General features: G+C 39.6%; 1 protein-coding gene across 2 annotated transcripts in view; it reads left to right on the top strand.

Moving 5' to 3' along the window:
• The window catches only part of ADK (adenosine kinase), a 265,882-nt gene extending 255,381 nt beyond the window's left edge, over positions 1 to 10,501 (top strand). For both annotated transcript variants that reach the window (XM_058028956.1, XM_058028957.1), the window contains exon 11: positions 9,323 to 10,501. In XM_058028956.1, the coding sequence (XP_057884939.1) occupies positions 9,323 to 9,447 (125 nt within the window). In that variant the 3' untranslated portion in view covers positions 9,448 to 10,501. The remainder of the gene's footprint in view (positions 1 to 9,322) is intronic.
• The last annotated feature ends 4,362 nt before the right edge of the window (positions 10,502 to 14,863 follow it).

The raw sequence follows: 14,863 nt of genomic DNA, 5'->3' as shown, positions 1-14,863 counted from the left end.
CCTCACCATAAATTCAGTGACATTGTGGACAGGTTTTGTGAAAAATAAACGTCAAATAGGTTGTGTACACTTTAAAAAAACAAACCTACTCTGTTAAAAATAGATTTTCAAAACCAATTATGAAGTTCCAATTTTTACTGTAATAGCTATGGGACAATTACAAATTGACTTAACGCCTCAAAGCAAGTCATCACCGTTTAAAATACTTTGTCATGCCTACTATGCCTACCCTCATAACATTTCATTTTATGTTAATGTGTCATGTGTTAGAAAATCATGTAATGATAAAGAAAATGTTCATGTGGAAGGTTAGAAATTACTTTAATGAGTTACTATTACCTTGCTTGCAGACTGTTGGCAATATTTTTGTGTTATTTTAATGTATTCTGAATAGAGACAGAGGCACTCGTCAGATTGGATCATCAAGAACATTCCCCTGGGAATCAGGGCAGGATATAGTCCCCTAAGAAATGATGTGTCAGATTAAGCTGATGCTGTATTCACAGGAGATAAAACACCACACAATGAAATACAAAACCACACTGAAAGATATTGTCTGTTTGACATCTCACATGCCTCAGTGGGTGCTAAGGACAGGGACACAATGGCCAAAAGGACACTTCTCAGGCCGTGGTGTTCACAAGCTGGGTCCTCTCTCACTTACAGCTCCTCTGTTATATAACAGCATGGTAAAGTCTCCCAGAATTTGTTCACTTCCCCCACACTGCAATGGGCTCATACTTGAAGTGGGAAGATGGCAAGATTGCAGTAAAAAGAAGTTAGAAGAAAGAAGGTGGTCGCAGTTAAAAGCAGTGGTAGTAGCAGTGCTTGTAGGTTGATCTGACACTGGTCTCTGACGCAGTGGAAAGGGATGTTACTGGTATTGGTGATCAGTACATTTTTGCTATCAATCCAGAATTCTAACAGATATTTAAAGAGGCAAAAGATATTAAGTGTCACTGTATTAAAATAGGAGCATTATGAATATAATGCTAGGGTAGGCTCTTTCAGCCCACAAAAGTCAGGAAATTCACAGGCTGCCTAGCTCCCATATTCCCTCTGCCCTGGGTGTTGCTTTCTCATTCTCCTTACATACTGCTGGCTTGGCTGTGTGGAAGCACACCTGCAAATAAAACTCCTGAGACTCATGCATATGAATCTTGGCTGTGAAGTTACATTCGTGCAACCTTTTTGCACTTTAATATATGTTAAAAACTGAGTAGAGGATAGGACATATTATTCCATTTTATTATCTTCAGAACTTGATTGTATCTATAGTAAATTAGTGCAGTTCTCTTCCTTTTATTGCAAGCAGTAGATGTAATAATTGGCACTATTTAGTGTCAATACAACACATTTGAGGCTCAGAAACTTTCCACAGGTACTAATAAAAGAAAGTTTATTTCACTCTTGTCTCAAAAAATTCTAAAAAGTTTAGATTTTGCAGAACGCTTCTGGGAAATGCTTTTAGGAAAAACAAAGATAAAGATCAGCCTGGAGAGTATTTTTTTCAAATAGAGAAGATGCTTGCAATGAAAATATCTGTTTCTGGTTTGGCACATGCAGCTCCTTGTAAGCTTGGAGGGGGGTTTTTTTAATCAAATGTTTTCCCCTAGAGGCTGCCGGAGACAAGCCTAAGGCAACCAGATCCTGATCCTAAAGGAAATTTCCCAATGCTCATGATGTGGACTTAAAAATGAAAAATAGGACCAAACCATGAGAAGTTATAACTTTGTTAGCATTTTCCTCTTTCACGTTATTCTTGGAGCACATTATAGACTGAAATGGTTCTTTTCTTGGACAGTAAGATGCACTGGGGAATTTGATAGAAGTGATATGCAACAGGTGATAGAGTCCACTGAGGATGTTTAATGTGGAAGGATGTCAGAGCATAAAATACTGCTTATATTTATAACAAAATATAACAAGGCTCCAGCTTTGAGCTATTCCCTCTCAGAAGGTGGAGAGTATGCAGTCAAGGCACAGGGCAGTGATAGAAAATCTCACATCAATCTAAGTAGGCTTCACCTCAGGGTCTACTTTCCCAATCTATGGCACAGCCTTCAGGACCAAACCACAACAGAGCAGCATACAGCATTCCTACTTGAAAGCATCAGAGAAATGAGACTGCTTGGAGGGAGTTTCTGGTGGGCTGAGCACATACAGACCCTGGGAACTATGATGACACCTTGTTCTCTGAGCTGCAGTGAGCTGGCCCAGTAAAGCCAAACAGTGGCAATCATGTGCAATGCAATGAAATTATTCAGCCTTGAGTAACTGATTCCTAATGGAATAATAGGGATGTAATGAAGTTTTCTTTCTTTTTTTTTTATTTTTATTGTCACATTTCTGCAGAAATCTTTCATTAACATTTTCCACATGTAGTGCTTTAAAGCTTTAGACACTGTGTTCTTTTTTTCATTTTGTGTATTCAACACCTCCTCTCCATTCCAGGAAAAGGCTGCTAAACTGAAAACACTCCTTTCACTTATTCATAGTTGTCTCGTAAATGCAAAGTTGTATTATTTGCATGTGTCCATAACTGACTATATAACCTCAGACTGAAAAATATGTACACCCATCTGAGTGATCCTTACAGAAACTCAATGCATTGAAAATGTATCCATAAATCAGAAGAAAACAAGAGGGATAGGCATAGTGATACCAATATCACTGCATTTCTTAGAACGTGCTTGGTTTAGTATTCATGCTGCTGATTATAAAATAAGTTTCTTGTACAAAGGCAGTGAAATGCTTTTAGCACGTGACCATTTTATAAATAAAGTAAATATAGACTTCTGAAACATTTTAGTCGTGATCTCATGGTTTTGTCATTCTCTGGAAGTAAAAATATTGACATTTACCAAGCTGTTTGTTCCAGCTTTCTGGTCTCCTGCAGTTTATTTATATAACAACCTTATCGATGAGCCTCTTACTCAGCTCTCTAGGTTTAACTGAGTTGAGTCGATTTGCTACCACAGCTTCAAGTCGCTGTTACAGAACAAGCAAGACATCCTAATAAAGCTGTAAACGTGTTTACTCAAACATGGTATTGATTTTACTTGGAGAGGGAGAAGCTAGTGCTTAGCATGGTGTCAGGGAGGATGAATTTAACTGCAGTTTTTCATTGTCATCTGTCATGGTTGTGAAACACTAAGTGAAGCCACAAGAGGATAATTAGAATTGCCAGAAATTTAGCCCCTAAAATCAGTTAACCACTTGAGATTTTTGTAGTTTAATTAGTTTTTATTAAAACTTTCCTCCAGTGGTATAGTCAGGAAGGATTTTCTAATGTTCTTTCCAGTGAGAGATTTCAAGGTTGCCACTTGTTAGATATACATCTTAAATGACCATTTTTACGGAAGGGTTGGTGACCTTTTTTCTCTCAATTGTAATTAGCCTGGCACTACAGTCCTGTTAAAAGCACAGAACCATTTCATTTTTGAGGAAAGGAAAAGACACATGTTTCTATGCATATACATTCATAGTTAATAACATATATATGCATGTATGGTATCATTTTTACAATAAATTCTGTGAAAGTGCTAAAGTGCTTAAAGGTTGAAAGAAATATAGAGTGTTTGAAGATACTTACATTTAATTTGTCTTATATACTGTAAGTCTGATGTGTCAGACCACAGTGCCAAAAGACATGAAAACAGAAGCCAAATCCCACCCTTAATCAAAAACGTTTCCATTTCGAATAGCCAACATTTGGTTTGATAGCAATGGGCAGGGCCTCTGGCTTACCACAGTTCTTGGCTGTAATATCCACCATCTGCCACAAAATTAAAAAAGGAGAAACCTCAGCATGTTGACGTACGGTCATTCAGTGACTGTGTTGCAGAATCCACTGATGCCAACATCTTTCACAAAATCAAGGGTGGCTGCTTGGCTCTTGGCAGCAGCATTGCCAGCCACTCGATTACTACTGACCAGGCTCATGCTACAACATTAGCCCGCTCCAACAGTGCTAAAAGACCTCAAAAAAAGCCCCAATCGTATCAGCCACAAGGCTTTGACTGGGTAATGTGTCTTGAAAACTGCATCTTCCCACACTCCTGGCCTGGAAATGTAGAGGGATCACATAAAAATAGATGAGCATCCCAGCAACTGTGATAAATTCTGTATGTGAACAAGAGTGTGAAAAGGTGCTTGCAACTGTCCCCATGATGGAATAACACCATTTTTAAAAGTGCAGTTTACAAATTAAGCTGTACAAATTTTAAATACAAAAAAGAGGAGTCAGCTAAGCTGATCAGGATCCTTTTTGTGGCTGGGACAATTATGATGGTGCATGGCCTGGCTAGCATAGATTATATACTTCAGGGTTCATCTGGAAGCAGAATTGTCTGGGAACATCACATAGCAAAAAGGTTTTGAGGGGCTCTGACTCAGGGTCAGCCTGTAGTTGTTTAGAATTGATGCATTTGATAATTGGATTTTTTCAGCTTTTCTCTCTTGCATTAAAAAAAAATTAATTTTGCCGTGGGCATTTTATAAAGGTTGGAAGTGTGAGAGAAACTGCAGAAAGACAAGTAGTGGGGAGCTGAGTGTCGGAGGCTATAAATGGATTTTCAGCCAGCATTAGTAATTAACAGTCATTAAAATTAATTGTCAAGTGTACAGTTTGAAATGAAACATTTGGCTTCAATATGAGCTGTTTTTGAGTGTTGTTAAACCATTACTGGGGCAGACCAGAACTGTTTTAAATCTCCACTATCGGACTCCCACATTCCTGCCCAACTGCACTAGTTCTAAGTGTTCATTCAGAATTACCACTAATAATCTGGAAATAAAACTTTCAAATGAATCACTGATTTCAGTGAAATTGCCTCTGAAATATCTGTTTTCTAGAAAATCAGCTTGGTTCTCTTTTAGTGATGTTTAAGTTCTACTCAACTCTAGGGAGTAACAAAGTGAATAGAGCACCTTTTGTGTCAGTCAGTGGACTGTCTTGCTGTGTTTTTTCAAACTTATACTGACATCCCCAAAGCCCCAAAGAGATTTGAGCTGGTCCCAGTGAGAGCCTTAGTTTGGGTCTGGCACCACTTCTTGGCTTATAGGACTTTCATTTGGTGGGGAGCACAAAAAGGAACAAAGCAACTTCACTTTTCCCTCATTCTGTTTGTAGACCTAACTATTACAAACGTTGTCTTTGAGAATATGTAATAAGGAAGCTGGTGGTAATAAAGGTTAACTCTCAGTTATTTCAGGTACACTTTTCAGAGCAAAGTGATTCCAGAGTCGCTTTTTTTTCTCCCGAGCAGAAAAAAAATAATTAAGGGCCAAAAATAGCTATTGGTGTGTTGTGATCACTTCTATCATCTGAGAATGCAAATACATTTTCTACTACTCCAAGGTTTAAAGCAACTTTTGAAGCAAAGTTGTCTTTTTTCTAGGAAGATAAGTGGGATGAGTTGGACCCAGTTCCAAAGAAGTTCTCACCATTACTGGGTGCAAGTGGTTACTTGGCTATCCATGCCTGTGAAGGGCAAAAGGATCCCAGTCTACTCTGAAAGCTTACCAAGATGGCTTGCTAGACATCCTGCAACTGCATTTTCCCTTCCTCCACAAGCAGTTGGCATGTTGGATAACAGGGCAGGAGGCAGACAGGAAAGCCTGGAGCTAGTGTGATGAGAGCTCCATCCAGAGCTCTAGCAGTGCAGAAATGCTCCAGCTGCAGTTAAAACATGGTAAACAATATTGCCTCAAGTTGTTTTGGTAAAATACTTGATGTGAGGCTGTCTGGTGTAGCCCAAGTTTACTGCTGCTTTCTGCAGTCCACTCCAGTGATAGCCAGGGACCGGTTCAGACCACAAAGAAATGAAGTAGATGCTGAGCTACTTTAGTATGTGCTGGGATGATCTAGGTCTGTGATTCCAGGCCTGTGATACAGGATCAGAGTTCAATTCTGCCCTTTTGGTCTCTGAAGTTGTAGGAGGAGTGTGAAGTAAGTCTGAAGCCATGCTCGCTTATCTTCTTGCATTTCCAATCATGGCACCTTAAGAGATTACAGCCTTCAACTGCTTCTCATCTTCCCTCCCCTGCCCTGCTCTCTGGTTGGGCTGTTTGAGTGCTCACTAACCCACTTCAGTTTCAATCAGCTGTGTTAGCAAAGATCCCCTGCTCAACACCTACTGTTTAAACTGATCTGGCTCCTTTTGACAGGGTATCGGGTTATACCAGCAGCAAAGCAGCATGGTGAAAAACAGATGGGGGAGTAACTTCTTCAGCTGGAACTCAGATCTGAATCGATGCCTTGAGAGTATGACTCATGGGGTTTGCATCACCGTGCCTTATACACTGGGGGAGGCAAACTCTGAATTATATTCTGACCATGTTGCTTTTTACTGCATTAACTAAAAAGAACATTCTGCAGCTAAGGCAGCCAACCTGATAGAGCTCTTTGCTTCTCTGCTCAAACAGCACTGCTTTCTGGTGTTCCCTCGGGGTCTGCTTTGCCAACTGCCTAGTCTTACTGTGTGATGTAGTTCTGTTTGTGATATGTGTGTTTGTATTGTCATTCGATGCAGTATTGTGTCAGATACTGCTATTTCCATTTCATCTTTGAAACACATACCTTTTAAGAGAAACTCAGCAGACAAGAGAATGGTTTGAGGGCAAACTCCCCACTGCAGTTTCTACATATGTCATATATGACAGCTGTACTTAATGTCATTTCTGCAACACCCTTAAATCACAGAGATCTCTCATTTCTATCCCCAATTAGAACAAGATGGTTTTTCACCTGACTCTGCTTTCACTTAGATCAGAATAAATAAGAAGTAGGTTCACTGAAGACAAAAGACTCATACTAACTTGAAACTACAATGAGCCTGGGAGATGACAACAGTGTCAGTCTAGTTGGTATTGAAAAGTAATTCATGTTTGATGGTCCTTTGCTCTGTGGATTTTCTCATCTTCATGTATGTTTGATGCCTTGATCATAAATGTAGGGGATAGTTGTTCTTTCTTGTATAAACCTCTCTCTGAATTCATGCTCTGCACAAAAGCTAGCCCCATATTTGCCTTTGGAGACCTGCCCAGTGCATCTTCATACTTACTGAGTCAGAAATGGACTGTCTTAACAGCCTCATTTTACATATGGTTACAACTTGCTCTCAAGTTTTAACCACCCAGAAGCACACTGGCAAGCTCCTGCCTCCCAGGCAGTTTAAATTTAATGATTGACACCCTCCACATATCCAAGAAAGTTTCTCCTAAGAATGCATGTTAATTTAATGGAGAGCAGACCATTTTCATCTTGTTATTCAGAAACGAGCTGATTTCTGCCAGGCATGCTGTTTGAATTTCTCAACTGTTACCCAACTATTGCAGCTGGACCGTCCTGCCACAGTTGTGTTGTCTGTCATCCCTGACTGCCATCAGTGATAGCACTCACAGCACAATTTCTTCCTGTTTCAGATTCTTATCTTTGTATATTGATAACTCCTGTCTTCTTCACTTGTGCTTATGGACTTACCTTTTGTTGGTGAAAGAGTCATTTTTTCCCAGCCAGTGTCAGTCAAATCTGGGAAATTCCAGCCAATACATAGTTCTCTAGAAAAGTATTGATGTCAGAAACATATGAGTTTTCTCCTTTTTTAACTAATCTGCTTACTCTGTGTGGCCTCCCCATTCCAATGAAAAGTGTTTGATTTATAGATTTTGCAGTTTCAAACTCTTCTCCAATTTGGTGCAGTTTAGAGGAAAATGTAGATCGATTAGGCTTCTTTTCACTATCAGTCATGACCAAGAAGACAAGATAGAGATTGGTAATTGATGGAAACAGGTATTTTGCTCACCAGTATTATCCTTCATTAATCTAACCTTCTTTTTCTTGTTTTCCATGATATTTACGGGAGCAGACATCATTGCATAGGATGAAATATTTTTATTATTGTCTGAAATTATGCTGTAGTGTATCACCAAAGGAAATATTTAGAAACAGAGCACAGGTTAAATGACAGCATCACAATATGATGTGGAACCTTTTCCCAATAGTAAACCAGATGAACAGAGAAAGTGAATATGAAAGCAAGCTAGCAAAACATATCAGCTTAGAATCAAAATTTGTAATATGTCAGAAGTTGGTACTTATGAGTTTTGCACAGTACTTAGCAGAGACTTGGTTTCAAGACTACATTTGTACTGTCAAGGCACAAAGCCTGAGCATGACAGAAACTTGAAATGGTGGATGAAATCTTTAAAAAGAACATCTTTCAGCTTGCTAGAATTCTGATTTTCTTGGGCAAGTCTCACTTTCCTTCTGTGATTGGACAAGGAAGAGAGATACATCTGAAACATATTAAAAACAGGATAAAAGTGAATAAAATATTACCTCTAGAATGAGAGCGGGTTTTTAAATTATGAGATACTAAGTTTACTTCTCACATCTTAAAAGCCTCTTCCAAATTTAAAATACATATTTTACCTCTGCCATAAGTTCTGTCATGCTTTTGATCACAATAGCTTCAGCCAAGACAAAATGCTTCAGAAATGAGGGAGTCAATCCATAAAGTTTCTGGTGCTGCTTGTACTAAACTTCTCCAAGTACCTTTTTAGGACTGCCTACTCTGTTCATTTAGGAGGTGCTCAGGTTTCCAAAGCCCTCAGCTCAGGTGATTCCTGAGTTTCCAAGCTGTGCATGCCAGGCTGTGGCAGCTGAAGCCCCGATCCTGAGAGGCGCCTGGTTCTCTGCACAGTTTGCTGTTCAAGGGGGGTATCTGCACATGCTATGGGGTACCTGCTGTTGCTGAAGTTTTAGATTAAATGTCTCATTATCAAAGGCAGCAGATGTCATCTAACTTTCCTCATCAGGTAAATTGTTTTCACCTTCTTTGCACTGTGAGCACCTGTAACTCTGAATGTAATATTTCTCTATTACATGTCTTTCTCTTATTTGGAGAAAAGCTTGCACACAGTTGTGTTGGGGCTGTAGCTGTAGCCAGTAAGAGCAGAAGGAACTCTCTTCTGCAGGGAAAACTTCTTTGTGTTTAAGTAGTTCTTTGAGGAATCAGGGGTTATCTCTATAAAGAAGAGAACAGGAATTCTGTTAAAATAATTTTGAGAACACTAATAATGATCAGTCTTGATAATCTTTCATTTACTGGAAGCTACCAAATGGAGACTTCATGAAGAAACAGCAGCACCACCATTCCAGCCCTGCAGTTCACTGAAGAGTGATTCTCAATTTAAACTGGCCGGGCTGCAGGGGTACATACAGGCAGGCCAGTGCTTTGCCCTGTAACAAACTGATACACTCAAAAAACTAATCTGACCATTTTCTTCCTTCTGTCTCTCTCACTGTGTCCCATAGGCTTTCTGTCCCAGCTCGTCTATGACCGGCCGGTGACTGAGTGCATCCGGGCCGGGCATTACGCAGCCAGCGTCATTATCAAGCGTTCAGGTTGCACCTTCCCAGAGAAGCCTGACTTCCACTGATAGTGGTGAATTGGAGGGATCAAGAGTAACTTCTGTGTTGCCATGGGATTGCTGCCTAAATTTTTCCTCCTTCCTTTTCCTTACCTTTCCAGTACCTGCATCAACGCTTCTGTACTTCTGTTCATTGTATTCTAAACAGAATATATATTTCTATGGTGTTTTCCATTTCAGACATCTACCACATCTCAGTAGTCTTAACTTTTGGGAACAGTGCTAAGTGAAGCTTACTATCTCATCCATCAGGAAAAAGTGTTCTATTTACACAAGATTTCCAAGGAAGTCCCATTTAAATGACACTGCTGATTAACACCATTAAAATACTTCTGTTGAATTATCTAGTTTGTATCCAGCTGTGGCCAAATCCTATTGAACTTACATGAAATCAACAGACCTGACTTTATTCCTAACTTAACCTTATAAACAGGGAGTTGTTCTATCTATCTAGTAGAGTCAGACCTGTGTAAAGAGTGGTGTAAATGTCCCAGGAATTTCCATACATATTGGAGTGTACAAGACCTGGCCATCAGATAGTCCAGCTTCCATGAAAGTACATCACTGTTTTATCAGTAATTTAAAGGCCTGATCCACAGTTGTGATATCTTGCACTCAGCCATCTTGCATTGATGGCAGTTGCTTTGGGTCTGGCCACTTTTATCTCTCAGTATATCTCTAGGTCTATAGGTACAGTCACTTTTATCTGTCAGGTGAGCTAGCAGATAGGTACTTTCAGTGATTTCAGGGCAGATGCATGAGTTGGTGATGAAAATAAACATACAGATAGGTCCTATCTCCTCCATGTGTGTTTTCTAGAGGCTGCATTAAGGTACACATAATGAAAATGAGGTACAGAAATATTTATGCAGGATACATTGACAGGATATGCCAAATGGAATCTCTGAAACGCACATTTTTAAACTTTTAATTTACTTTGGATAATTAAGCAATATGGTGGATTTTGTTTGTATTTACAGTATTCAAAAAGGTGATCTGACACTGCATTCATTACTTTGCTATGTAATTTGATACTGATAAATAAAAAATTGTCATACAGTAACTCCTGGTTTTGTTTTGGTATGTGTCTGTCTTATTTCTGTGTATCCTACTGAAATGGGAACAAGATATGGGTGCTTAACCCACATGAATGCTAAATCTGAATGTTTTATACATGACTTTCAGTGTCCAGGTGGGTGTTGAAGGGTGATCTCAGCAGTAAGGAAGAGAAGGAACATCAACTTGGTGCATGTAGCATAGAAGAGATGAAAAATTAAAGGCTACGGTTCACCAAAGAATGTTAAGTCAGTGCAGGGTTCACACTTTGCTGCCCAGGATTGAACAAAGGACACACAGAGACTGAATGCTGTTATTGTAGTTTATCTATTGCAAAGAGCACAGGGAGGAATCAAGGCTGAGATCCCAGTTCCCTTGCTGGTCACTGTCCAGTCTGACACATTGGACAGCAGGCTCTGTCATCGTGGAGATCACCAGGTGTGGGACTCCTGCAAGCGCATCAACCGGCGACCTCTGCCAGTGCTCCCGGCTCCGCAAGGACAGGACACGCTCGGTGAGTCCCTCCTTTCTGCAGGGCCTCTGGCTCACTCTGGCTACCTGAGAATGGCTCCATGTACAGCCCTTGTCTCTCTGCCAACGCTACAGCTTTGTGCAAGTAAGACTGCTCTGGTTTCATCATAGTGCCACTCTCAAAAGAGCTTTAGGCTGTATATTTCTCATGTTCGAGCATAGGTGAGAGGAAGAGAAATGAATGTGTTGGAGTGGAAATAGAATGGCAAACAAAACTAAGAGTCTGCAGTGTGCATGATCTTCAGGCTTTATGGGTTGATCAGAAGAATGTGATTTTTTTTAACATCTCATAGTTAATTTCTAATTTCTTAACTTGATGTATCCATGTGATATGTTTTAATCAAGAAAAACTGACAGGCTGAAGATGGATGCGTTGCAGTCCCTGCTTTTAATATATGGTCACATATGCCACACCACTTACTGCATGAATTTGCCTGTCAGTAAGGAAAGCCCCAAAGGTTTGGTGGTTAAATTTGCTGTTCCTCTTGCTCTATACCCATGATGCTTTCCATTCATTTTGAAAAAACTTTACCAATGTCCTGGCCTGATAATTATGTCTGATTTAAAATGAATATAAATATGTAAACATTGTTTATCTTACTAATGAAACTACAGGACATTTGTATACTGTGAAGAAAAGGAGGACATGTAAAGGCAAGTAGTCATAACATTGTGGAGACTCTTTCTCCTTCCTTCCCTCCTTCCCTCCTTCCTTCCCTCCCACCTTCCTCTATTCCTTGTTTTCAGTTCAGAATGCAGGAGTCAAGTCAGAGGTTCTGTTCTGAGCTTTTCCACTGATCTGTTCAATGAGCTTGGGCACCTGACATTTGGCTTTGAGTGTCAGCTACAAAGCATAATTTGAAGCCAGTGGGAGCAGCTGAGGAGTAAACTACTACCCAATTCATAGAAGGGCATCAGAGTCTGACCTGCTCTATTTAGCCATTCATTATTTCTCCAATATCTGTCAATGGATATTTTTGGATGCTATATAGATACTTAGAAATATATTGCTAAATCATGCTAAATAATTTCAGGTTGTGCTGTCAGATTGCCTGATGATTTCATTCTGTAATTTTTGCAGGATCTGTATTCCTTTCCTGTTTCTTACTGCTGAAGGAGGGGTTTGTCTATATAATCCATAATGTTTTCACCCTTGATACTTTCTTTCACAAATAGTCTTTCTCTGTCTTCCAGCTTATTCCACACAGAGGTGTGTTAGAAAACTGGGCTTTCTGAAAAACATCATTGAAAGAGTTGTCTGCCAGTGATGTGTGCCACTTCTCAAATCCCAGATGGGATAACAGAAGTGACTGTCACTGAACTTGAGCCATTATTCGAACAGCATTTTTACCTGGGTTACTCTCAGGAAAACAAATACTGGAAATCCACTTCCCACTAGCCAACAGCCAAAGCATCTCTCACTGGTATAAAACTTTCCTTTTGCTGGAAATAGAAGTGCATCTCCTGAGCCCTTTGGGCATTTTAGGTTTGTTTTAATACCAAGTGGGTTGCAATGCTGCTCAGATTAACAGGCAAGGAAACAGGCCCAGTAAGTATTCTGAAAGCCATATGCTAAATAGCTGAACAGAATGATGAGCTGGGAATCAGGAAATAAAGGCTGTGCTTCTGTTTCTGCAGGTGAGCCACTGTGTAACTTTGGGCAAATCACTTTTCTCTCTTCATTTTTTTCTATATGTAAAGATGATAAGCTCAATTAGATGGTAAAGTTGAGAAGTGAAAGTGGTAAGAATAATTCAAGTAGGGCAGTATCAGCCACATCTCTGCCTGTGTTCATTGCTGGTTTTTTGAATATTTGAATGCTCTGTTTTGTGTGTGAACTAATGTAGGGCTATTTGTTTACCCTTGAAAAATAGTGCTAGCTGTTACTACTTGTGTGAGGGTTAAGATAGGAGGGGGAAGGGAAAGTAAAAAGCTTTACTTATATGAAAGTGAAATAAAATATGCTACATGAAAATGACAATAGGAATGCACACTCTTTTAAGATGACAAGTCTGGGAACAATCTTTAATTTAAAGGGTCTTATCCACAGTTTTCATAAAGAAATGTTAATTAAAAGTGTGATGACATGTTTGGGATTTAAAGGAAATCATTCTGCAAAGGATTTATAGCAATCACAGCTCCAGAGCATTAGGATTACAGATCCTTGTGCTGTTCCTTTTCAGTGATCATGTGATTGGCCTGCTGTTAAATATAGCTCCCATTTAGCGAATTGAGACAGGCATGGGAAAGGTAGGGAGAGTTTCCCTTTAACCAGCGGGATTTCAGAGGTGTTGGAGATTATACAATTCATTAGTTTTTACATAAGATCAAAGGGAAAGAGGAAGTCTTAATTTGGGCACCAACTGCTGCTGTCTGAAAGCCTTGCAGATTAACTGAGAACATGTGCAGTGCTAACTGCTTGTGTTAGAGCATGAGACTATTGTTTTATATCTCACTAACTCATTGTTCTCTTCCCAGAGATAATTCTCACACTTAAGACCTTCAGAGATAGTTATGTCTATTGTGAATAGTTCAGCAACCAGCTGGCTCAGAGGTTATTGCCTAAGCATCTTTCCCTTGGTCTAATCCCCTGCAAGGTTTTTTTTTCTGGGCAGTGTTATTAATCTAAAATGACTGCTAACTGACTCCTGTGTCAAACATTATTCATTATGTGCTTTAAATGCTTCCTGCAGAGGCCAAAATAAATTTTGCTTTTTTAAAAGCAGACCACAAGGAGTGCCTATTTAGGATATTTCCTAAAAGATTAGACTCAAAATGGCAGTTTAGACAAGGAGGGGAAAAAATTGTCTTCAAAACAAAGGTTCATAATTTACCAGGGACCTAGAAAATAGACAAACCTCAGTTACCAAACCCCACTTTTCATGTAGAATTATCTGTAAGTTGCTCCTGTGAAAGAAAACATGTAGCCTTGCAGGGCAGGAGAAATACTTTTATGAAGACATGGAATAAGTGACCTTTTTAGAAAATGAAGACCAAATAAGCAAAATTCTTAAAAAGCAATAATTCTTTTGTGTCTGGGTTTTTTTTCAGGTGTCACTGTTGTTGGTATAAGACATGAGAGTTTTTTTGTGTCAGTGACACTGACGAGCCTTGCATGTGTAATGGCAGTATGGGAAGAGAGAGGGATAGATTTGAATAGCAATAAGGTGGGTTTTCTTCAGTGTGAAAGGAGCACAGGATTCATGTGTGCTGAGATGAAGTATAGCCTTGCTGCACAGTGCAAATATTTAATGCTTTTCTAACTACCCCCTGGTTATTGGAGTGTGACAGTTAATAGCTGTCAGCTGCCAAATGCAAAAGTTAAAAAATGAAGCCAAGTCAAACTCAAAACCTGCAAATCATAAATGTGCTGTAGCTTAGCAGGCAGATCATCTCCAAAGTTTAGAGTCATGTTGACCTGAGCTGCCTCTCAAGTAGAGAAGGATGGAGTGCATCTGTCTTCAGGTCCTCCCTTTACCAGATACTCACAGGCAAGTTTTGGCTGGGCTTTCTGCCTCTCAAGGCACTGGCACTCCCGAGTGACATTTGTAAAGGAGCTTGAGTAAGGGCTGTAATGAAGAAAAGCAAAGCATTATCATTATTCTGGATCAAATATCTCAAGTCAGTGGTGCAGTGTAAATGCATTAAAAAATGGAAGAGCTCCTAAACTGAGTGTGAGAGAAATTGTGGGCTTAGAAAGCCTCCCTGTCTGTGGTGCCATGGAGATGGTAACATTGGTGTAAAATATTGCCCTAAAAGAAGCATTACTGTGGAATAATAACGGCATATGAGAGAATATTTCAAGAAAAGTTCAGCTTGAAAATCACCTCTCATTCTA

This window comes from Melospiza georgiana, chromosome 8, assembly GCF_028018845.1.
Source record: "Melospiza georgiana isolate bMelGeo1 chromosome 8, bMelGeo1.pri, whole genome shotgun sequence".
NCBI lineage: Eukaryota > Metazoa > Chordata > Aves > Passeriformes > Passerellidae > Melospiza > Melospiza georgiana.
This window is presented reverse-complemented; position numbering and strand designations above follow the sequence as displayed.